General features: G+C 29.7%; 1 protein-coding gene across 1 annotated transcript in view; it reads right to left on the bottom strand.

The window, feature by feature from the left end:
• Positions 1-12,840: 12,840 nt before the first annotated feature.
• Positions 12,841-27,083, bottom strand: part of LOC111688381 (GAS2-like protein pickled eggs) — an 88,191-nt gene continuing 73,948 nt past the window's right edge. The window contains exons 5-8 of the mRNA XM_046946765.1: positions 22,295-22,402; positions 20,022-20,209; positions 16,388-16,962; positions 12,841-15,863 (exon numbers count right to left, since the gene is read on the bottom strand). Of these exons, the coding sequence (XP_046802721.1) occupies positions 14,533-15,863; positions 16,388-16,962; positions 20,022-20,209; positions 22,295-22,402 (2,202 nt within the window). The 3' untranslated portion in view covers positions 12,841-14,532. The remainder of the gene's footprint in view (positions 15,864-16,387; positions 16,963-20,021; positions 20,210-22,294; positions 22,403-27,083) is intronic.

Raw genomic sequence — 27,083 nt, 5'->3', positions numbered from 1 at the left:
ATATTTTAAAACCAGTATTTTTGATGACATCTAAAAAAATTGAAATTAACCCTTGAACGTTAATATATATTTTAACCCTTAAACGTAAATATATTTTTAATTATAGAAAATATTCTTAATATATGAACAAAATATTCGTTGCGATTTTAGACAATGTAACACTCAAGAATTGAATTAAATCAATTTGAAATGATATTCAAAAATGTATCGTATATGAAAGCATTGCTCATTTATAGATCGATCATAAGTTGTATTAAAATCAAAAAGCCAACATTGATATATTTATAAAATTCCCTATTTCGCAAAAAATAAGTATAAATGAATACAGTTTAAAAGTTTTCAATTTTTTGCTTCAAATAACCTAAATCCTACAAAAAGTACTATTTGTTTAATAGTATGACAAAAAAAGAAATAAAAAAATAACAAACCATAACAATGGTCGCTCATGATCATTTAACATTTTGGCCTTTTAGTAGTCAAAAATGTGATTTTTTTTGGGCAGTTAGATGTTGTGTTTTGTACATTTGTGTAAAAAGACATAAAACGTTTTCAATAAAAATTAATTGAAAACATTTTGATTAATCAGATTAAATGAAATGCTGTTGTTGTAATTTAAGATGCAAAAAAACAGAGAAACAAAACAACAACACAAATTTAAGTTATTGTGGCAAAGTTTTTATTGTTGTTGTTGTTATAGCTGTTGCAGTTGTGTTTCTTTATAAGGACAACAAATAGGTGGTTAATGTTGCAATCAACAAATGTTGTTTAGTTGACAGCTAGTTGGTTGTTGTGGCTATTGCTTTTATTATAGTAAATGTTGTTGTAGTTGTTGGTAGTTAAACAGATCGTATCCGTGTTGAATTGTCGCTACAAATTGTCATGATTGTTGTTGACTGTTGACTACACAAACTCGCACAAATACATACACACACATATACATACATATTGAAATAAACAAATTAGATTTTTAGCATTTACAACTATAAAATGCAACAAAAAAATGCTTTTATAAGAAGTTTTTAACTTTAAGTATTGTTGTTGTTATAGTTTGTGCTGCACTTTTTTTGTGGTAGTTAGTTGACAGTAAGTTAAGTTTGAAGTTTAAAACACAAATCGCTCCCGGCAGTCAGCCATGCCATTCAGTACAAAAAAAACAACCCAACCAGCCGGCCCGCCACTTAACCACCACATAAGTCGTTTAAGTCAAAGTTAAATGTTGCTAAAACACCAAACAAAAAACTATAACAAACGACCGACAACGACCTCATCATCACGACTTTTGTTTTTATATATTTAAAATTCTCTTTGACTGTTTGTCTGTTTAACTTTTCTGTCGGTCCATCTATATGTGAGTAAACAACTTTTGTTGTTTTCAGCTCCATTTTTCTCTGCATTTGACATAGCGGTGGTTTTAGGGTGATTTTGTTTTGTTTTTTTATATGCCCTACATGAATCCGAGTCCAATCCGTTTAATGTAGGAGTCAGAAGAATAAAAACACAAGTTCTGTTCTAGTAAAGTTCTAGTTCAGTTCTAGTTCATTTCTAGTTCAGTTCTAGTTGAGTTCTAGTTGAGTTCTAGTTGAGTTCTAGTTCATTTCTAGTTCAGTTCTAGTTCAGTTCTAGTTCAGTTCTAGTTCAGTTCTAGTTCAGTTCTAGTTCAGTTCTAGTTCAGTTCTAGTTCAGTTCTAGTTCAGTTCTAGTTCAGTTCTAGTTCAGTTCTAGTTCAGTTCTAGTTCAGTTCTAGTTCAGTTCTAGTTCAGTTCTAGTTCAGTTCTGGCTCAGTTCTAGTTCAGTTCTAGTTCAGTTCTAGATCAGTTCTAGATCAGTTCTAGTTCAGTTCTAGTTCAGTTCTAGTTCAGTTCTAGTTCAGTTCAGTTCCAGTTCAGTTCAAGTTCAGTTCTAGTTCAGTTCTAGTTTAGTTCTAGTCAGTTCTAATTCAGTTCTAGTTTAGTTTTACTTTAGCTCTCGATCAGTTATTGTTTGGTTCTAGTTCAACTCTTTTCTACAGCTAATATAAAGGTCGACTTTGTGTGCTAATTTATATATATTTTCACAACAATTTCATTTTCGCTGAATATACCAAAGCAAGGCAGTAAAGAACAACTAAAGCTTCTGCAAAAGGGAGCACGTGACATGTTGTCCAGTTTTTTTTTCTTATTGTTAAGCGAGTTCCTCTTTTTTTGCATTGACAACTTCCCTGACTGCAATCAATTGAAAATTTCTATAACATTTGTCTCTTTCGTGGTTTATTATTACAGTTTGAAGGTGCTACAAAAACATGCTGAAAATTGAACGTTAATTTGAAAAGTAGAAGTTATTTATTTGTTGTTGATTATTTATTAAATTTTTTTTGTTTAGTTGTAAGTATTGAATTTGTTGCATTAAATTACTGGATCGTGGTATCATGATTTTTAGGCAAAAAAGGGGAATGAAATAAAAGTAAAAACCCTTACGAAATTGCCATTAGTCATGTTCTGTATCTTTTCAATTTAGGTTTTTTATTTTTATTCCTTTTTGATCATGTTTATTTGTTGGAGAAACTTTTTATTTTATTTTGGTTATAGAAATTAGAAACTTTTACCTTAAGTTTTTTTAATTTATGTTTATTTTTTTTATCGTATCCTACAGTTAAGTTACTGAATCTACGACTTATTTAGATCGAAAGTATATAGTGATGATTGGATATTGTGAAAATGGGACTTAGCTTTAGAGGATCGCTGTTCAGATTCATATTTTTTAAAAGAGCATTAACTTCAGAAAAAGGATATGATCTGTAATCATATATATTTTTTATAAATTAAATGATCTTTGTTAATTTTTAATTTTTATATTAAAAACACAAGATCAGTGATCTCTCATACTTGCGACTAAAAATATAACATTTCATTGAAAAACTTTATAACTTCTCTTTTTTAAAACATACGATCGTTATTGCAATCACTATAAAATTGTAAATATGTAATTTCAACTATAAAATGTGACTCAATGGTTGGACATTGTTGATTTATAAGGACAATAAATGTTGTTGCCAAATGTATATCGGTAACCTTTTGTTGTTGATAATGTTGCTGGAGCTGTTGTCTTTGTTGTTGCAGTTGTTGTTGCTGGTAGTGTTGCATTTTTATAATTAATTACACACTTGCATAACAATAAATTACAATTACGTATGAGCATGTAACGTCATTATTGGAAGAATTATTTTCCTTCGTTTTGTGCAACATTTAGTTTCATTTCATACTAAATAAGTTTTTCAGTTTTAGCTGGAGTGTGTTTTTTTCTCGTTTTTTTTTTTTGGTGTGACAGCAACCATTAGCCAAGCAGGCAAACCAACCCCGGTTAGGCAGCAGGCAGGCTGGCTGGCTGATTGCTTGACTAGCAAAAGCTTTAAGTTGCGGTCTTGTTATCCGTGTTGTAAAATCAGTACAACCAGCAATAACAACAAATAGCAACAATATAATACTTACAGCAACAAACAGCGACAACGAGGATGATGATAATGACAACAACGACGACGACAACAACGATGAGTACCCGTTAACACACAGGAGTATCGGGTTTCAATAGCAAGCAACCAGTAAAACATTTAGCAGTTGAAGCAGCAGCAACAAAAGCTAAACTCAACCAAACAGTTGTACATTTTAATTAACATCATTACCTTTACGACGACTACAACAACAATAAGTACAACTGCAGTGGCGGTTTAATTGGTTGTTGCTGCTTTTCTTGATAATTTTCTTTTTTATTATTTTTTCACTTTTATTTGTTGTTCGTTGGTCTGTGCTTCCTTCCATCGCTTATTTTCTTGCTGTGACCACGAGAATACTAAAATGTCTTAATTTGTAAACGTCATCGAGCTCACAGATGAATACTGGCCGCCAAATATAAAGATTCATTTGAGAAAATAAAATACCACCATAAAGTCATCAATATCAACAGTTAAAACACTTTAAAAAATGTTGTGTGTAAAAGGAGGGATAAACTTTTAGAAACAACGATCGTACGGTAGGCGATTGGGGAAAATTTATTAATTGTGATAATCGAATGATTTGATTGGTTTTTATACGATTTTTAATTTTGTAAAAATATGAACAGATCCATCCATTCAAGATCAGTTGTTCTTGTTGGAACATTTATCTATATTTATTACAACTACAAAGGAATAGGAATTTTCACTTGAATCACACTAGGCAAAATAGTTTATTTTAGTGATAACTGTTCAATCGTATGATTTTACCCTAGAGAAGTACAACTTACAGTTGAAAAACTGTTACAACAACAATACGATCAGTGATCTATACACTGTCCCACACTCTGATCTATAGACCAGTCTATAGTCTGATCTATATACTGTTTTAAAATCTATTTTAAATATTTTAGACTTTAGAGCAGGCTATTGTTCCGGAGAAGTTCTTAAAGAAGCAACTTCGTATAGTTGCACTAGTAAAGTAGATTATTCATCAAAACTAGATCAATATTCTATTAAACCCATCGTAAGATAATCTTCTTATATAATTTAGGTCTGACTAACCTCTTAATAAACATAGTTTATGCTAAAATCCAACTAGAAAAAGAAAATTAAGCACAATCACTGATTAATCATTGTTTACCCTCTAGACCACAATATGTATGATGACAACGATGAACCCAACATTAGTGTACAAACACTATCATTGATCGTTTTGCTTCTATGTTGTTGCTTGTTGTTGTTATTGTTCATTTAATTAATGTTGGCGGCATTTTATCGCTAATGTCTTTTTCTGTTGTTGTTCACATTATTGTATTATTGTTGGACTTCTTCTTCTTCATAGTTGTTGCCTGTAGTTAAGATGATGTTTTTGATAGGGTGGCAACAACTCGACTTCAAAACTTAGTACTTTTCACGTACACTTTGTCGTCATCCGCAGCATCATCACTGCAAGTAAACATAAACATTTATGCCGACAATATACACCAGACTGATGGTCAAACTTTGGTTGCTGCTGCTGCATATTTCTTGGCCAATGGTGGTAATAAAAATAATAGAGAAAATAAAATATAACAAAATGAGATTGAAGATGAATTAAATTAAAAAGCCAAGGATTTACTTGTAATTTCAAATTTGAACTTCTTCTTGTACTCACTCTACTACTGACTGTTTGCTTACTCTGGTTGGTTGCCTTCAGAAGCACACTGACAATGATGCTGATGAAGTCATCATCCATGTATTTGTCATAATCAGTAGTAGCATCAGTATAAATAGCAATAACAACAGCAACAACAACAACAACAACACCATCAATAACAACATTTAAGCATTTATTTTTATAGCAGCAGTTGTTGGTTGCTGTTGCAACTGCACTTTGGTTCCGCTTATACACAAATGTTTCTGAATTACCAGAAAATTTGTTAGTCTTTCCAAGAGTAATTGTCAGTTGTAGTTATTGTGTTGTTGCTTTCGATTTCTTTGACTTTGTTGGTGTTGTTATTTAAACACTTTAAAATAAATTGGCGCCTTAAATTTCATCTAAATGGGCGTCATAACAATCTTTTGTAGGATACAATTTAGTGGGAGGTTTTTATTATTATTTTTCTGAGTTGAACAAGTCTTTGTTTTTTTTTTTGCTTTTGCAAACCATTGCAAAGTTAAATGCATTTATTTGTATCGAATATCTTTCATAATTGTTATTGACACACTTTAATAAACTATAAATTAATAATTATATGATTTTAATATCATATTTATATAAACATTTAATTTATGTTTTTTTGTTGCATTTTTTTCTAAATGGTGATTTGTGAGTTTTTCAACTAGAAAAGAATTTTTGAGTTTAAAAATATTTAAAAAAAACCTATATAACTTGAAATTTTTAAAATCGTTTTTGTCTTCAATTGTAATTTTATTTATTTAATTAAAATTAATTTAGTAATTTTTAACTAATTAATTTTTTTTCTATTTTTCTTTCAGGTAAGTGTCCATTTATCAAATGTTCCATTTTTGTGAGTATTCATTCCAAGAATAATTTTTAATAAAAAGTAGACTTTTTGGTTGTATACGAGCTCAGATTATATACAAGCTTATTGTTCAGACTATATACTAGCCTATAGTTCAGACTACAGTCCTGTGTATAGTTTAGGCTTTAAATCTGTTATAGTTCAGACTATAGACCAGTTAATAGTTTAAACTATCGACTGAGTGTAGTATATAGTCTAGTTTATAGTCTAGTCTATAGTCTTGTCTATAGTCTAGTCTATAGTCTAGTCTATAGTCTTGTCTATAGTCTAGTCTATAGTCTAGTCTATAGTCTTTTCTATAGTCTAGTCTATAGTCTAGTCTATAGTCTAGTCTATAGTCTAGTCTATAGTCTTGTCTATAGTCTAGTCTATAGTCTAGTCTATAGTCTAGTCTATAGTCTAGTCTATAGTCTAGTCTATAGTCTAGTCTATAGTCTAGTCTATAGTCTAGTCTATAGTCTAGTCTATAGTCTAGTCTATAGTCTAGTCTATAGTCTAGTCTATAGTCTAGTCTATAGTTTAGTCTATAGTCTAGTCTATACTCCAGTCTATAGTCTATAGTCTAGTCTATAGTCTAGGCTATAGTCTAGTTGTAAATCAGTTTATGATCTAATCAATAGACAAACCTATAGGTTGGTCGATAGTTTAAACTGGTCTATATTTTGAGCTATAGACTAGTTCTAGGCTGGTCTATATTTATATTATAGACACCCCTATAGTTCAGACTATAAAGTAGTCTATAGCTGAGATTGAATACTACTAACGATCAATCTATAGTAATATTTGTTCGTAACATCTTAAAAATGTTAAACGTATCATTTCTTTAATTTACAACAACAATAAATGCCAAAAGCAAAACTTCCGCATAACAAACATTGTATACATTGTAATATGTAGCATGTCAATTTTTAATAAATTTGTTAATCTTAATTCTACTTAAAAGCTACTTCAATATAAAATCTGAAACAATTCTTAAACATCATAAATAATTTATATATACTGCGCATGCGAACAAGCTAAACACTTGTGATAACATGACAGATAATAAGTAACGAAAACAAATTCACCTGTTATGTACTTGAGCCCTTCAAAAACAAATTTATTAAGACTTATAAATGGTAATTTATATTTTAAACTCACACTTAGCTTAAGTCACAAAAAAACATAATCTCGAGAAATAATGATTCTTCTTCGGCTTGAATTCCTTTTTAACGTGTTAATTTGATTTATTACATCATTTTGTAAATTATACTTACTTTATTGTGCTCTCTTAGCCATGCAAAAGACCAATTTGTCAAAATTGTATTTTTTGAAAACATTTTTCATACGTTTTTCTTTAATCTTTTTGTTCTTTTTTTAACATTTTGTTAATTTAAAACTTGACCTTAAGATTGTTGGTTGTATGGATTTTGAGATGTTGTTGTTTGGGTTGTTAACATGTCATAAGTCTTAATTGTTACTGCTGTTGTTAGAAGATTAAAAAATATTTATACATTATTTTTATTTCTTAATATAAACACAAATGGTCTCTTGTAAGATTAGAAAAAATAAGATATAAACATTAGATAGTTGTCGAATTGTATTGAATATCTATCTGTCTGGGTGTTCGCTGTAGTTTGCAACCAAGACCAACCGAACGTCCGACCAGTCTACACTACATCAGTGTAATTTTGCTTTTATCGATTCTTAAGTAACCCACTCTCGCAAATGATTAAATAATCTAGACTTAAGAGGAGATAAACAACCTTGTCAACTTGAATTAATCGCATTTAGAGTTAATTTCTTAAAAATTTATAGTGTTTCTTTAGAAATCTTGTTTATTTTTAATAAATATTTTTTTACGATTAATTAAGATTAAGTTATTAAATATTGAAAATAAAAAGAATTATTTAAGAAAAAACATGTTCGTTTGGTTTAAATGTGTTTAAGAATAGAATAAGTGGATTAGATTATTTACACATAATTAAATAGTTTAGATTGATTAGTATTTAAGTTTACAAACCAGTTTTAAACTGAGACAATAGATTAGTGTTATATTAGCCAGAATATCAATGAGACTTTAGATCAATCTATAGTTTAAACTAAAGATCTGTCTATACCCTCTGACTAAAGAATGGTCTATAGATCAGACTAAAGACACTTAAGAGTTCACACTATCCATCATTCTACACATGAGACTATACGCCTATCTATAGCGCAGACTATAGACCAGTCTAAAGCTTACCAGTTTTTAGTTTAGATTATACACCACAATATTGTTAAGTATATATATTTGGCTATACTTAAAAGTATAGATTAGTCTGTAGTTTTGACTTTAGACCATAGTTCTAAATAGTCTATAGTTTTTCCCATAAGACAGTATATAGCTAAGACTATAGATCATTCTCTAGCTCAGACTATTGATCAGTCTATAGCTTAGACTATAGATCAATCTATAGCTTAGACTATAAATCAGTCTATAGATCTGACTTTAGATCACTCTATAGCTCAGACTATAGATCAGTCTATAGCTCAGACTACAGATTAGTCTATAGCTCAGTCTATAGTTTTTGCCAATAGGCCAGTCTATAGATGATACTATAGATTAGCCTATACCTCAAACTATTGACCAATATATAGCTCAGACCATAGACCGGTCTACAGCTTCGACTCTAGTTATATCCATATAGCCCATTTTATTGACCAAACAACAGAGCAGTTTATAGTTTAGATTTTAGTTATGTCTATAGTTCAGAGTATAGACTATTTTAAAGTTCTGATTATGGACCAGTCAGCCTATAGTTCAGACTATAGACCCGCCTATAGTTCAGAATATAAAACCGTCTATAGTACTGATTGTAGGATAATCTATATTCAGATTAGGTCAGTCTTACTAGTCCACAGCTAAGACTATAGCTCGATCCATAGTCCAGCATATTGCTTATTATAGCTCATTCTATAGCTTCGACTATGGATCAGTCTATAGTTAAAGCTATAGATCAGTTTGAAGTATAGTCTGGTCTGTAGTTTAGACTAGAGATCAGTCTATAGCTAAAACTATTGATCAGGCTATAGACCTGACTATAGTATCAACTATAGTCTAGTCTATATAAACCAAACAGTAGTTCAGTTTGATCTATAGTTTTGTTTAGTTTAGACAGCATTCTATGGTCAATGTAGTCTATAGATAACTCTATAAACTAGTCGAGATTCTATTTCTATATAGTTGATTGTTCAGATAATGGATTAATCTGTTATGCAGACTTTGTAACAGTATTTAGTTTAGATTTCCAAACTCTGGTTCCATTTTTGTAACATTTTGTTTTACGATTACCTTTTTCATTAGAACCCCCGATTTGAATATATGTATATTCTCTCCTATTCTAAATAAAAACACACAATTTTATTTTTATTAATTTTTTTATTTTCTTTTTATTATTTTTTGATTTTTTTGTTGAAATTGTGTCGCACAATAGTTTTATTTCATTTTTCTTTCTTTTTAATAATTTTAATCCATTTTAGACGAATAATAAACTGCAATAATTACAATAATTATGTTGTTTGCTCAGTAGTCGTTTCATTTTGCTTAAACGTTCATTTCAACTGTTTCTTTTCTCTCTTCTTGTCATTAGCAGTAGATAATTAATGATAATTTAAATTTAATTTTTTTTATGTATTTTTAATACATTCTTTGCAAACATAAATTGTTGAATTAATATTTAATTTACTTAATAACAATGCAAAATAATAATTATAATAAAAAACATATTTTACAATATTTTATGTTTTATTAATTAATAAAAAAAAATAAAATAAAAAAATATTTATAAAAAAGAAACTTAAAAACTAAAAACAAAGTTTTTTTTGTTGATTTCTTTTGTTATCAATAACAATTAAATTGTTGATATATTTATCAGCTTGTTTTTCTTTTTATACAATAATTAATAAGATTTGTGTTGTATTTGTTGTTTTTTATTTTAATTATTTAAATTATATTTAATATTTTGAAAATAAAAAGTTATACTTTTTTTAAAGAATTTTTTTTTTAATTTTATATTTTGAATTAAATTGCTTTAGAAATTAAAATTTTATAAGATTTTTTTATTTATATTTTTTTTCAATTTATATTTGGCTTATGTAATGTGTTAAAAAGCTTTTTTTCTTTTAAAAATTTATTTTTAGGTTTTTATTTAAAAAAATATTCTGAATTTCTTTTAATTTAAAATAAATTTGTTTTTAAATATTTCTTTTTTAAGTTTGTGTTTTAAGCTTGTTTTATTGTGGATTATTAAGTTTTTTCTTGTTTTTATATGGAAATTCAGAATATTTATTTTAGGTTTTCTTCTTTAATTGTGCTCATTTAGAGTTTTTTTAATATTTCTTTAGTTTTTTTGTTTAAAAAATGTTTTTTATTTTTCTGTTTTTTATATATTGTGACAAGTTTTAATACAATTTTTCTTCTTTAAAAAAAAGGTTTTGTTATAGTTTTAAAATTGTTTTTCATTTTTTTATATAAATTTGAGTATATGAGGAGTATATAGTGGAAAAAGAGAGGTTATAGGGATTTATAGTAGTTGTATAAGATTGAGTATATATTTATTTTTGTTAAGTTATCTTTTTGATTATATTAGTTTTTTTCTTGATAAATGAATTCAGAAAATCATAAAATTTCATTTAGAAAAAGTTCATAAAGTTATTGTTAAATTAAGCACCAAATTATCAGGTCTGTTTTGGAATCTATAAAAATGGCTACAGAACCATAATCAATAATCTTAACTAAGTATTGGATTATGGTCTGGACCATAAACTAGTCTATAGTCTGCACTAGGGACAAGTCTTTTGTCTGATCTATAGGTAAGTCCATAGTCTGTACAATTAACTAGTCTTTAATCTACACTATAGACTTGTATATAGTCTGATCTATAGTTAGGTCTATAGACTGGTCTATAGTCTACTCCATCGACTAGCCTATAGTCCGAACCATAGCCAAGTCTCTAATGTGGACAATAGATTAGTCTAGTGTAAAGTCTGAGCTATAGGTACAAAAGTCCATAGTCTGTAGAAAGACCTATAGTCTGCCCCAAAGACTAGTCTTAAGCCCGAATTATATTGTTTATATTCTGAGTAGATAATCTGACCCATAGACTAGCCTAGTCTGAAACATAGTTTAGTCTATAGTCTGCACCATAGACTAGTGTATAATCTGATCTAAAGATAAGTCTATAGTCTGTACCATAGACTTGTATATAGACTCCACTATAGACTATTCTGTAGTCTGATTTATAGATAAGTTCTTAGTCTATACAATAGATTAGTCTATAGTCTGATCTATAGAAAAGTCCACAGTCTGTACCACAGACTAGTCTATAGTCTATACCATAGACTAGTCTATAGTCTGCTCGATAGACTAGTCTATAGCCCGAAGCATAGATTAGTCCAAAGTCTAAAACATTGACAAGTCTATCTGCGCCACAGACTAATCTATAGTCCATAGACAAGTCTATGGTGCAAACATTAGATAAGTCTATAGTCAGAAACATAGACTTATCTAAAGCTAGAATAGTCTGTAGTTTAAACCACAGATTAGTGTATAATCAGAAGCATACACTTACCTATGGTCTGAACCATAGAGTAATCGAAATCATACACAAGTCCATAATCTGAATCAAAGATCAATTTGAAAAATCTACTAGTTCATGATATTTTTCGCCTCTAGTCTGAAATGTTGTCATATTCTTAACCAAACACTAGTTCAGGTGATAGTCCAAGAAAGTATTTTTTTTAACAGACCCCAGAACAGACCTAAAAATTATTTATTAATCTATAAATTTTTGTTTAGTTATATATGTATCACCTTAAAAATAAAAAAACTTAAAAATTAAATTAAAAAAAAATAAATGTATAAAAAAGAAATGTCTTGAGACAAGTGCTTAAAAAATAAGTGTCTTTATATAATTCTTGCGAATTTCGTTTTAATTATTCATTTTTATTTAACTATAGAAGTGATGTAAATTGTTTTTTATTATAGTAACTAAAAGGATCTTCTTACTGCAACTTCTTTTGTTTCCTTTACTTACTCACAACCCTAACTAGTTTTATATTGAAAAAAAAATAATATTAAAAAAAAAAAAATCGTTTGTAACTCTAAATCAACTAACTAATTTTTTGTGTTTTAAGCTTGAACCCATATACAAAGATATAAACAATAAATCCTTTCATAAAAAACATGTTATTTTAAAGCCTTTTTGTTTTAAAGTTTTTTTCCTATTCATTTTTAAACCAATCTTCTCTAGGCAGCATTTTGTAAAAAATAATTTTAAATTTAAATATAAAAATTATATTAGAAATATACTTAGAAAAAGAAAATGAAACTCTTATCGAACATAAAAATACTACCCTGTATTTAAAGGCGCTACAAAGGCCACACTGGTTTTAAAACAGAGTTGCATTCCTAACAAAAAAAAAAAAACAGTGTGGCCCTCTGTGGCTTTTATTTAAAACTGCTTGGTTTAATTTAATTTTAATATTTTAGTATTTTACCAATTCTTAACTAATTTTGTTTTATATATATATTAATTTTAATTTTCGTGCAAAAATACCTTTTTTATCTTTCATTAAAACTACTACATACTTTTCTTAAACTTTCTTAAAACATTAAAGGGATTGTTTTTTTCTTGTTGTTGTTAAAAATTTCTAGAAAACTATTTACTTTCATATAAATTTGATCATTATTATTATGTTTAAAATCCAAGTATGAAATTTTTTTATTAAAATCTAAGAATAAATGGTGTTTTTTTTTTCATAGGCAATTGTTTTAATGAATTTTTTTATATATTTTTAATTTTTTCATAATGTTTTCCTGATTTTTTGTGGCTAAGTGTAAGGTTTTGCTTTTATTTTTTCTCATTTTTATTTAGTATAAACATCTAATTTTTTAAGTGTAAATGCTAAGGGTTATAGGTTAAAAAAGGATATTTAGGGAGTAGCGATTTTTTAAAAATGTTTTTGTTTTTTTTTAGAAATAATTTCCTTTAGATTATCATACTTGTTGCTATTATTTTGTTTTTATAAAAATTACTATGGCAGTCTCTCTAGGTATTTTTGTTTTATCTGGTTTTATCAATCTTTTCTCTACAACTTTATTCGAGTTGAGTTTTAATCAAGCTGGATTTTGTCAGTTATAGAAAATCAAAATTTTGAGATTTAAGAAGTGAAAATTTTCTCACAGGCTTTTTGAATAGAATGAAAATTAGTTTATAGTCTGAACGGTAAACCATTAATAAGTTCATTGTCTGAACCATATGTTGAACCATTGATTGTACTAGTCTATTGTCTGAATCATAAACAAGTAAGTCTATAGATTGAACCGTAGACCAGTCATTAGTCTGATTCATAGATTGAACCATGGAATAGTCTATATTCTAAACCATAGACAAGCGTATAATCTGAATCATAGATTGACTATAGTTCGAACCATTGACTAGTCCATAATCTGAATAATAAACTTATCTATAGTCTGAACGATAAACTAGTCATAGCTTGAACCATAGACCAACCAATAGTCTAAATCATAAGCTATAGCCTGAACCATAGGTTAGTCTATATTCTGAACCATACACAAGCGTGTATTATGAATCATAGTCTGATTCATAGATTAAACTATAGATTAGTCTATAGTCTGGGCCATAGAATAGTCTATATTCTGAACCAGAGACAAACGTATAATCTCAATCATAGATTGACTATATTTTGAACCATGAACTAGTCCATAATCTAAATAATAAAATAGTCTATAGTCTGAACAATAGACCAGTCAATATTCTAAATCATAAGCTGTAGCCTGAACCATAGGTTAGTCTATATTCTGAACCATATACAAACAGATTATATGAATCATAGATAACACTATATTATGAACCATGGATTAGTCCATAATCTGAATCTTAAACTAGTTTATAGTCTGAATCATATACTAGTATATAACCTATATATAGGTAGTAAGTCTTTAGTCAAAACCAAAGATAAGTCTATATCCCGTAGTCTGAATAATAGGTTAGTATATAGCCTGAACCAGTCTATATTCTAAATAATCAACAGTCGTACATTCTGAAGTATAGATAAGGCTTGTCTATTATAGTCTGAACCATAAACTAGTCTTAGTTTGTAGGCCCGTCTTTATCATTATCCATAGTCTGAACCATGTATTATTTTAGCATTCACAATATAAAGACTTTTATGATCTTAAATTCCTGACAAAATCCAGCTCAATTTTCTTTTACCTATTTCATAAATTTACTAAATCACACGGTATAACTAATAATTGATTTCATCATTGATCTACTAATCTGTTTAAGTCATTCTATATTGTTATTTCTAAATCCTTTAATGTTTTCCTATAGTATGTATCAAAACTTCCTCAACTTTTTCGACTTAACTTAGATCCTTTTCTTAATATTTCAAATTTGATGAAGATGACGACAATTGTCTTCTTAAATGCTAAGGTTTTCTAGGTCTAGATCTTTCACATCCAACTATGCGGCGGATCTGTGGTGACATTCTTTGTTAGTAAAGTTCAGTATGTTGGCGCACAGGCGCTGGAATCTTAGACATGCCACGTTCACGACGTGGTGACACGACCACAGACATATCACGTGAATTAGTGCTGCCACATGAACTGGCCGCCGAACTACGTTTCGACAATGACTTAGTGGGTGGTGAACAACTACTGGAACGTTCTAAATTACCATTACTGTGCACCCAAGCGGTAGTGAAATCCTCATAATCGGGTTTCTTGGCGTTTTGTGAACGTGGTGTAGAGGTTGTTTGTACCTTATTGTTGGTTGTGGAATATTGCAAAAGTAAAGTTTTCATTTTCTCTAATATTTGGGCATCATTCTTAGCACTGCTGGCCGCTTCTAAAAGTTGTTGGGCCAAGGGTGAATTGGCATGATTTTTTGTAGGTGATGTAGTTAAGGATGCAGTACAGCCTTTAATGCGTCGTCCATTGCTATCATAGAGAATATGCGAAGATCTAGTTTTAGAATTGCGTTCAAAGGGTGAAGCTGCTGCTCCATTTGTTTGGGGAGTAAAGGTATCACTTGACAAGGTAGGACGTTTGCGTCCACCATTCATAACAGATCTACCACTCCAGGTATTTGTAACATCACGAGCTACGGGCGTTTGAGAGCTCACTGAGGGTGCTGGTGATTTGCTCTTTCTGGTGTCTGTGATTACACCTATAGATGTAGGTGGTTTTCTTACCGATCTATAAACTGGCTTAGCACGACTAAACACTGGCAGACCAGTGCGTGAGTGCAAATCCTGTAAACTTCCGGTACGGCAAGTACTATTGTCAATGCTACGTCTTCTTTGTGGTGTGGTCATGGGTGAAAATGGTATTTTACTTTTATTGTTATTGGATAATGCTGTGTTGTTTGCTGCTGTTGACATTTTTGTTAGTTTTTGTGTTTTTTTATTTGTTTCTAATTTAGCGTCGGTTACATCAGCTCCTTCATCATCTTCGTTAAGGCCAAATATTTTATTGGAAAATCCTGTTTTCCTTAAGCCAGTATTTGTGGCAATATCGACGGTTATATCATCGTCAGTTATAAAAACACCTGATTGTTCAAATTTATTATTTGTTATTTGCTGTTGTTGTTGCTGATGCTGCTGTTGCTGTTGCTGTTGTTGCAAAGAGTTGGCGGCTATTGCAGCCACATTTAAAACAGCTGGCAATGATTGTGGCCCAATGTCATCAATGTGTGTCATTAGCATGTCATCGTTTTGTGTATAAATATTTTCCATATTTTCGGGTGTTTTTTGTGATGTGGTTGTTGTTGTTGTTTCGTCACTGGGCGAAAGTTGAGAATCACTTGATGTTTGATCATGACGCGCTGTGAAAAAAAGAGTGGGACGGGGGAAATGTTAGAAGAAATTAGAAAACTTTGTTGATCAAAATGTATTTTTAAAGTAAAGCTTTTGAAAGCTTTGAAAGCATAAGAGTAGGAAGGAGTGTAAACAAATGTAGAGGAAAAAAGCTATTTAAGATTGTGATCTTTTTTATTAATGTTTTTGTTCACTTTAAGAGCTTTATTTGATTCGTTGATCTTAGTTTAATGAAAGCTTTCGGTACATGGAGTTATAATGAAGGAAAGGGAAGTGAAAACAGTAGAGGAACTACTTTTTATATTGCTATTTTGTATGGCTTTTTTACTATTTCAAAAGCAAAAGCTTTAAGACTTTTGAATAAAATAAAAAATAGCTTTCGTTGAAAAGCTTTTAGGGGGAGCATTTTAGCAAAAAATTATAAAAAAATATATTTTTTGAAAAAAGCTTTTTTATTACAAAAAGCTTTTCAGAACTTTCTTCTTAAGAAAGCTCTTTTACAAAGTTTTTGTTTGCGACTTTTCAAACTCACCATTATTTTCAGCGTCATCGGTTGAAGCCTGACTGTGTAGGGATTCGCGCTTCTGAGCATTCGATTGTATAACACCCAAACTGCGATAACCCTCATCACTAATTTCACTGCCATTATCACTGATATTCTCAAATTTATTATTTCCACTTGCATCCGTATTCTGACCATGATCACCATAATCACCGCCAACACCATTAACTATTTCAGCCGTTATGGGCAAAGACTTGGGACCACTATTTCCATAAGATTCCAAAGATGATTGTTTCTTACGCATATCAATTAAACGTCTAGGACTAGGTGACATTGAACGTCTAGCCAAATTGGGCGAAGTCAAAGAGTTGGGTGTTGGATGTAATTTATCCATATTTAAATTGTGATCCGATTGATGATTGTTATTGTAACGACGTTGTGCGGTTGTAGGACTAGGACTGCGATTTTTATTAAGACCTCCATACCCGGGCGATAGTAGTGATGTGGTAGACGAAGAGTGTTGTGTAGCCGTAGCTAATGAGGTATTTGCGTTGGTAGTGTTTGAATTGATGTTTGAAATCGTTTTGCGTGTAGTGGGAGGTGATCTGGAATAAGAGGAAATTTTATTAAATTTTAATTGCCATTGATTAATTCAAGTGTAAAAATGTGGTTTTCCTTTGTGTCAGTCTGCTCGGCAAATCGCATTAGTTACATTTCACTGCCACACAGCCTAATAACACAAGCTTTACTAGCTGGCATAGTAACCCCTTGCGAAAAAAAAATTCTACAAAATGTCAAGTTATGTAAAGCTACAACATTTTTATGCTTTTAGCATTTGTTAGGGAATAAAAATCTAATAAATTTTTCTCTATAACTTAATGGTGTTTAAATTTATTGAAATATATCCGTTAAAATGTCATTTGAGTTTATAGATATTTTGCATGTTTTTCCCATATTTCAAGCATTTTAACATTGACAGGCCTTTACGTTTAGCTATAAAGCGTTACAACGTTTAAAACAAAAATGATTAAAAAAAAATAAAAATTAAAATTTACATTACATTTTATCAACGGAGACAGTGACAACGCCATACAGGTTGACGTCTTGTCACCTTACAACTAATTACAGCCTGTCAAATTTAAATTTGCATCTGGCTTTTGTTATTTTTGTCGAGCTTATACAATCAAGATTAAATTACAAATTTAATTTACAATTAACAGTGGGACTGTAAAGTATACAATTCTAAAAACTTAGCTTTTCTTTGTTTTAAAGCTTCCACAATATAAATGCTTTTGTTGGGACCAGTTTAAGTCCTTTAAAATCCTGCTCGCCACTGTGCCACTATATTATATTGCTTTGTTTTTTCTATCATGCAAGCATGATAAAAACTTTATAAATTAAAAAATACTAATTTGTCAACATAATTTAATTAAAGCTTTAAGAAACAAACTAAACACTTTAGTTTATTTATTTACTCTCGTAACTGTCGTCTATTTTCTGTAAAAAAAACAAAATTTATTTTCTATTAATATTCCATAGACACAACTCAATCGACGACCACTCCCCTTATAATTTTATTAAATGAAAAGTTCCGACTGACTTTTACAACAACAAAAAAAGATCGTAGATCACAGCAGTAAAGAAAATTTATACATATAGATTGTAATAAAATTAATCACTTTTTAATTTAAATCATGATATTTAACGTTTGCTGTAGCAGCAGCAACGCAGCACCAAACAATACTATTGTTGATGAAGATGATGAGGTTGTTGCAAGTTGTCGTTGTTGCTGTTGTTGATAAATAATATTGTTCATTATATGATGGTGCCGATTTAACCAACCCATTTGTCATATTCATTTAACTACTAGAAAATTTAACATACTCTTTCGCGTAATCATTGCTATAAGGATGCCAGCACAAAGTTGTCGGTTAATGTGTGTGTGTATGCAACAATGATTTTTACATATGTTGCTAAATGTTGGCAACTTAATGCTGGTAGGAGCAACATTCTATAGTTTACTTGGCATGGAAATGTAAATATTTTAAGGCAGAAGAAAAAATATTCTAACAAAAGCTTTATAATAAAGATTTTTGATAAGGTTTTACATAAGCTTTAATGAAAGCTTTTTGAAGTTGTTTTTTAAAAAGTTTTTAAAAAAGCTTAAGTCAGAGTTATGCAAAAACAGCTGAAGAAAAGCTTCCAAAAAATATTTTAAAAATTTTATGAATGCTTTTTAAAAGTTCATAAGTATAGATTTATAACCGATTATGGTCTATATGGGCAATTAAGGAATTAAGAATAATCGTTGATGAACGTTTTTTATAAAAATTTTACAAAAGCTCAAATGAAAGTATTTTTTTTTTTGAAAACTTTAACAATGTTTAAATAAAAGCTTTTACAAATCTTCAATAAAAACTTAAATGAAAGCTATTTAAAAATCATTTATAAAAGCTTTTTAGAAAGTTTATTTTTTAATTTTAAGGCAGGAGCTTTATTTATTATTTATATATAAAACTTTTCGTTTAGCATTTCGAAAAAAACAAAATTATGAAAGCTGTATGAAAAAGCCATTCTTTAAAAGATTCCAAAAAGATTTTAAACGATTATCAACAATCTTTAAGAATATAATTTATAGTTAGTTAATTTGAAAGGAGGATGTATATACATCAAATCCGAAGATCCGAAGCACACACGAAGGCCTCTATTGTGTGTGTTCCATTACCAGTGCCTCAGGTGGGAATCGAACCCACCACTTCCGGTCTACCAGACTAATTTATAAAAATGTTTCAAAATGTTTTAATGAAATTTGCTTCAAAAATCTTCATAAAAGCTTTTCATTTATTTTAAACTATTCGAAAAACTTCTATTCAGTATTATTAAATTGTTTAAAATTAAATTTAAAGGAAATCTTTAAGAGAGATTGTCAATGAGGGCTGTACTAAAAACTAATATATTAAAAGTTTCCGAAAAGCTTTTAAACGATTATCAACATTTTTCAATAATATATTTTATGAACATTTGTAAATATGTTTTATTGAAATTCCCTAAAAAAGCTTAATGAAAGCTTTTATATATTAAATAGCTTAAAGTCAAATTTTTAGAAAAGCTTTAAGAAAAGTTGGCAATAATACGTTGCAAAAACAATCTTTTGAAATAGCTCTTACAAGTTTCAAAGAAGGCTATGCTAAATGCCCTGATAAATCTTTCATTATTATATAAAAAAGAGCTTTGTACATTTAGGTGTTTCAAAAAGCTTTCATATTTATTGATTTATTTTAGAAAGCTTAGTTTGTTAATTTTTAAACCTAAACTATTTCTATTTTAATTTCGCTTCAAAAACTTTTTTTAAAAAGAGTAATAAAAAGCTGTAAAATAGCTTTAAAGCTTTCAAAGGTAAGGTATTGAATTCTTTACGAATTTAAAATCTATGCTCCCATAACTATGAGAATCTAACGAAAGTGTCCCTTACATTTCCCCTTCCTGGTTTTCATTTCTAGTTTCGTTATTATTATTTATCTAAAGATTGTATGTTTTGCCTTCATGTAAGTATGCTTTTACGTATGTACTTAAAGTGTTGTCGGTTACATGCTGTATACGACAGTATGTGTTGCATGATAGCGCTGCATCATCATAGCTTCAAAAAAAAAAAAAAAAAACTTACCTTTCAAATATCACCTGTGCCTTGTGTAGTTCGATACCATTTGTTTGTTGATTGGCTCGCGGTATTAAACGTGCAGCCACCGAAGAACGATGTTGGGCCTTGCAACGACAAGGATCATGTTTATCCAAATAGTGAGAGAGTGTATCCCAGCCACCGCCAACACGCACCATGACGTGTGAACGTAAAATCTGCAATGAGTTGTAGAAAGAAAACAAAAAAAGGAAAAATGAAAAATTTGTTTTTAATAAATTGTTTATACAAATTAATTTTAATAAAAATTGAATGATCACCCAAAGGAGATATAAGAGATGAGGTTGAATACTATTTTCAATGTGTTTATAGTAGAGTTTTATAGACTGTTTATTAAAATAATGTTTAGTGTATTTAAATGGATGACTGGTTGTTAGATGAATGGATTATATTATTATTTATCTTAGATTTTCATGTATGTGGAAGTAATTATTTCTTCATAAATCATGTAAACATTTATTGTGGCAAAACATCGGGGTTGAATGATGTGGGGCAAATTAATTAAATTTTTTTCTTGTAATACAAAAATAAGATGTTAGTTTGGGTGGATTAAAAAGCTTCTAACACGTGTGTCTTGTGTTGCATGTTAGTAATTGATTTTTTTTTTGTCGAACTGAGAATTTTGAAATGAATTGACAGATGGGAAAATTAAAATTGAAAGGGGCAGTAAAGTATGCAATCGACTAGACATATGAACTTTCAGTTTCAAAATTTGTATAAAATAGTTTGAAATTTTTAGAGCTTTGAATTATAGAGAAGCTTATAAATACATAAGTAAATAAGCTATAATAAGTTTACATTTCTATATGATTTTTTTTATTTCAATATAAGAAAGTACACAAATTGTCAAAATCAAGTCTAAGTTAACTTATAGTTCAGTTCTAGTTCTGTTTTAGATCAGTTCTAGTTCAGTCCTAGTTCAGTTCTAGTTCAGTTCTAGTTTAGTTCTAGTTCAGTTCTAGTTTAGTTCTAGTTCAGTTCTAGTTCAGCTCTAGTTCAGTTCTAGTTCAATTCTAGTTCAATTCTAGTTCAGTTCTAGTTCAGTTCTAGTTCAGTTCTAGTTTAGTTCTAGTTCAGTTCTAGTTCAGTTCTAGTTCAGTTCTAGTTCAGTTCTAGTTCAGTTCTAGTTCAGTTCTAGTTCAGTTCTAGTTCTAGTTCAGTTCTAGTTCAATTCTAGTTCAATTCTAGTTCAGTTCTAGTCATTTCTAGTTCAGTTCTAGTTCATTTCTAGTTCAGTTCTAGTTCTTAATACTTAAATATAGTTCGATTTTTGAAGAAAGCTCGATTTTCAGTTAAAACAGAAAGCTTCATTTAAGCTTTTTTTTAGAAATATGCTATAAATCGGAAACCCTAAGAGATTAGAAACAACTCTCTTTAGTTTACTTTATAACGTTTTTTTCTGTGGTAAATCGTTTAAAGAGTTCTATTCTGAACATTTTTCTCATAATGCTTGAGTTCTAAAGCTTTATTTTAAACGTAAATAATCTTAACTTTAAAAGAATAAAAAAGCTTATATCTGTATAATATATTAATAACCTCAATTTTCTCTTACTAAATCTACTCAAATACATTTCTGTTGCAATTATCATTGTATGTTACCTGATAATCTTACAAATATTTTAATGATTATTGTTCGTGACAACGCAAAATCATCAATGTCTTCTCTATATCTTTATAAATAACTTCATTATTAAAATCAATAAAAATAATATGACCAAATCAGAAACTTCCCTCGGATAATAAAGTACGAATAAATTGTGTAACGTGTTAATAAAATCTTAAAATTTATGCTTCATTTTGTAAGACAAACACAAGCAGACAGATTGAGTGACACATATGAACAAACGGCCGACTACTGACGGCTGAATGGGATAAAAAAAGATCGATAAAATTGTGTTTGTATGCAAAATTACATCAATATTTTTTTGTCACAAAATGACAATTGATTTTTGGAGGATTAAATTATAATTGCGTGAGTTGTTTACCTAAAATTATATGGAAAAATATTAAGTTTTTATTTGTTGTTTTTCTCCTCCATTTAGCTGTTTATTAAAATAATAATTGACAATTGAAAATTTTTATATTTATTTATTTATAAAAGCTTAAAAACGGCAAATACTTTAACAGTCTTGTGTAATTTATTTTAAAAAATGAAATTAAATGATTTCGCTGTTATGTTTATGATGTATTTATTAAAGTTTAACAATAAATTTTGAGATTTAATAATTGAAATGTTTACTTACACGAACGAATATTAAAACTTTGGTATCACCAATACGATATTTGCCTTCGGATACACGAACCATGGGAAATTGTGAGGGGCAAGTACATTTTTCAACCAAATCACGGACCTAGAAAATAGAAGAGAAAAATTTATTAGCAAATATTTAAAAAGAAAAAAAGTTTAAATTTAATATTTTCTTGTAATCCACAACGAAAGATATTTTATGTTCTAGTTAAGCTCCTTTTTGTTCCATTTTAGTTCAGTTCTAGTTCGGTTCTAGTTCGGTTATAGTTCGGTTCTAGCTCAGTTCTAATTCAGTTCTAGTTCAGTTCTAGTTCAGTTCTAGTTCAGTTCTAGTTCAGTTCTAGTTCAGTTCTAATTCAATTCTAGTTCAGTTCTAGTTCAGATCTAGGTCAGTTCTAGTTCACTTCTAGTTCAGTTCTAGTTCAGTTCTAGTTCAGTTCTAGTTCAGTTCTAGTTCAGTTCTAGTTCAGTTCTAGTTCAGTTCTAGTTCAGTTCTAGTTCTAGTTCTAGTTCAGTTCTAGTTCAGCTCTAGTTCTGCTCTTGTTCATGTTCGTTTGTATAAAGATCAGTAGATTCTAACTTGAGAATGAGGACAGTTTATGTTGATCTGACATTTAGCTGACGCAAAGACATTCTCGGAGAAATAAATTTGTGATAGAAATTTTCTGAAAAAACATGTTTATGTGAAGTTATTATAATTTTCATTAGAAACCTAAATAAAAAACGAACACAATTCGTAGAAACCAAAGGAAGTCCAATCTCTTCTTAAGTATTCATACCTTGATGCAGCAAATAGCATAACTGTCATATTAACACAATAAATGAATACAATTTGTAAATTTTTGATAAAACCATAAATTCAATAAACATCAAAATATCCACATACAGATGTACAATAACAGCACCAACAACAACAGCAACATTAACAAACAAATGTATCTCATAGCAATAATATCAAACAATATTGGATTGAATTGAATTTTTATAAGCACTAGCTTGAAGTAGTCGCAGATATTATAAGATTTAAGCAAGAAGAGCCAGAAGTAGTTGGAGTAGTGGAAGCCGCCGAAGGAGTAAAGGAGAAATGAGGCAACGCCATCTAAGGAGCGATCACGCAAAACTATTAATTTTGCATGATTGTAAATGTCAGATTAGGCGAAAATTCATTCAACATTACTGTTGTTGTATTTGTTGTTGGATAAATATTAATTTAACAAATCGGCAAAAGAATTACCACCACCAACAAACCAACCAAAAAGCCAGACAGTCTTTCAGTCAAAATAACCAAAGCCAAATAAATGAACTTCCTAGTAACAAAAGCAAAAAAAAATAAATAAAACTACCATACGAATCATTACATTTTGGGGCTTTAAACGAAAGTCAAACAAAAGGTCAGAACTTAATGTGTGTTGCTTTTTTCTTTATTTTATATTTTCGCAAAAGAAACAAATACCAGCCTTTAAATTTAATACTAGAAAAACCCTCCTCTGTATGTAAGTTCCCAAATGATACGAGTACCTTTAAAACCATCATCATTGTCGTCATCATGCTCATTCACTGCGGAATCTACCACAGAAGTCTTTTGGGATTATTGGAAGGAGAGACTTTACTACTATGACTACTGCTGCTCATATATCGCACTTTGATCGTGTTTTAGGTAAAAATACATACGAATATACATAAAGTGCACTTTGTTTGGCGCTACCTTATTGTAACATTGTTGAACCTCTTCAACTGGCCCGTGTGTATACTTTTGCATGTATTTAGAGACAACAATAAACAATAATAACAAAAACAACATCTATAATAGAAATCCAACAAATGATGAGGGAGACTAACTAAATGAAGAGCACTGTTGCTAAAATGATATTTGTAAAAATTCTTAATTATAAGATCCATGATTAGGTGTATGAATTGCAGAAGAAACCAACTTTCTTAACTCAATATTTGCAGTATAGAACTAGCATTAAAATTTGTATATTTCTATCTACTTATAAAATCTTTTTAGATTCGACTTTTAGTTGCGAGATTAATATAGAAATCTTTAACAAGAAACTTTAAAATATCTCCTTAGGAAACAATTAACTACCTTGTTATTGAATAGAAATGGTGTAACTTAACACATTAAAGAAATTCAATCGTCATTGGTAAAATGTTGCTATTGTTGTCGTTGTTGTTGCGTTGTATATTGGTAGAAATATAAACTACTTATCCTGTACAGTGGCATAGAATCTAACAAAAAGAAAGAAGAGATCACGGGTTCAGTTCTAGTTCAGTTCTAGATTAGTTCTAGTTCAGTTCTAGTTCAGTTATAGTTCAGTTCTAGTTCAGTTATAGTTCAGTTCTAGTTCAGTTCAGTTCTAGTTCAGTTCTAGTTCAGTTCTAGTTCAGTTCTAGTTCAGTTCTAGTTCAGTTCTAGTTCAGTTCTAGTTCAGTTCTAGTTCAGTTCTAGTTCAGTTCTAGTTCAGTTTTAGTTCAGCTTAAGTTCAGTTTTAGTTCAGCTTAAGTTCAGTTTTAGTTCAGTTCCAGTTCAGTTTTAGTTCAGTTCTGGTTCAGTTCTAGTTCAGTTCTAGTTCAGTTTAAGTTAATTCTAGTTTAGTGAAGTTCAAGTTAGTTCTAGTCTATCGAGAGTAGAAGTTTTTAGTGTTTTATTATCTCTAGATTATTTAGAGAGGAAATTGAACAAGGATTAAAATTAGATTTAGATTCATAACTCTCAGCAGTCTTCATCGTCAACACGTCCCTTTATAGATGCCACGTAAAGAATCAAAGAAATGAATCAATTGATCCTAAATTAAATTTATATTTGAAAACATAATAGTTTCACCACTGTGCACTCTTAGCTAGGCGGTCGGGAGTTGGCTATCCCGACAGACCGACAATACAATTGTGAACCCATCAGCATGGGCTATTGCATAAATTCACGCGCTCCAAACAGATCTCACGTACATGTATCATTGTCTAAACAAATAATCCAACAAATAAGCCTCAACAGTCAAAACAACAGCAGCCGCAACAGCAACAACAATCGCTTACATGAATTCGTATCGCAAAAAAAGACACAACAACAATAACAAACAACATTAACGGCTTCTTTATAGTCTGACCTATGTACTCCTGGTAGTTTTTTTCTCTTTCGATTTGTACTTTTTATCTGTGTAACTATTTTTTGTTATTGTTTTTTGTTGCTAGTTTAATTTCATGTACTTTGTGTTTTGGTCGCTGTGGTGGCTGGAGTCTGTCGAAGTCCATCTGTTGGTACTGATTTTTTTTGTTGTTAGTTGTTGCTGTTTTAGTTGTTGGGGTCTTTAAATCACAGTTTTTATTGTTGTTGTGTTTAGTGCAGCAAATATTAGGTTTTAAATGGCTAAAGACAGGGATGTAAAGGAATGAGTTGTTATTTTTTTTTAAATTCAACATAAAAGCAATAATTTCGTTGAAAGATATCTCTAATTGAAATTATACTGGATTGAAGATTGCATGTTTAATAATCGTTTAACAATTGAAAACTAAAAACCTGAACATTTCATACTTTTAATTCCCCCTATGTGGCAGCAACAAAACAACAATATCAAAAAACAATAATCATGTTTAACTACACAGCTTTTATGCTCATATGAACTCTTATTATCGTATTGTTGTAAACTAATGGAATTAATACCTTCTTCTAGTTCATGTTTTGGGGTCTAATTTTTTTCCTATACGTTGAATCGTAGGAGTAGGCGATTTTCTATCATAAGGATTTTATTGTATGACTATTTCTAAATTATTTCTTGTCTTAAATTTTCTTTACAGTTTAGTTTGTTTCGTGTAGAGCATTTAAAAAAAAAACCTAAAAAATCTTTGCTCGTTTAGTTTTATAGAAAACGTTTAACAGAGTTTAAAAAAAAAAACAATTTCATTTTAATGTTAAATCGTGTTGATGCATAATTTTCTGAGCGATATTTCGGTTTTGTCTTTGCGTTGTTTAAGGTTTTTCTTTTTATCTTTTTTGGTCATTGAAATTTTAACAACTCACGCAATGTACAACTAGACAATTGTAAGAAATGCGATTAGTTTTATTGGTATTTTTTATAAACTTTTTTTTAATATGTTGTGTTAATAAATTGATGATATGTAAATTTTAAGCGGGAGTTAAGGATTTTTTTGGTTTTCATGAAAAAAGTTGAAAATTGTCCAGTAAACTTTATTTAAGAAGGTTTTTTCTACTGATGTAGTCAGGGCTATAGACTGATTTGTATATAAAATTATAGAATGATCAATAGGCAAGAATATAAACTGATCTATCGTCCTATCTGTGCACTTATCTTTTCTTAAGACGATAGACTACTCTGTAGCCAAGACTATTGACTGATCTGTAGTAAAGACTATTGAATGATCTATCTGTTGTCAAGAGTATAGACTGATCTATAGGCATGACTCCAGACTGATCTATGGTCAAGACTATAGACGTTTAGAGTCATCTTTAATCAAGATGATTAAAGAAAGAATAAAATATAGTAAAGACTATAGATTGATATATAGTCTTGACTGTAGACGGATCTATAGTCTTGACTATAGACTGATCTATAGCCTAGACTACAGACGAATATATAGTCTTTACTACAGACGGATCTATAGTCTTGACTATAGACGGATCTATAGTCTTGACCATAGACGGATCTATAGTCTTGACTATAGACGAATCTATAGTCTTGACGGATCCATAATCTTGACTATATACGGGTCTATAGTCTTGACTATAGATGGATCTATAGCCTTGACTATAGACGGATCTATAATCT

This window comes from Lucilia cuprina, chromosome 3, assembly GCF_022045245.1.
Source record: "Lucilia cuprina isolate Lc7/37 chromosome 3, ASM2204524v1, whole genome shotgun sequence".
Taxonomy (NCBI): domain Eukaryota; kingdom Metazoa; phylum Arthropoda; class Insecta; order Diptera; family Calliphoridae; genus Lucilia; species Lucilia cuprina.
This window is presented reverse-complemented; position numbering and strand designations above follow the sequence as displayed.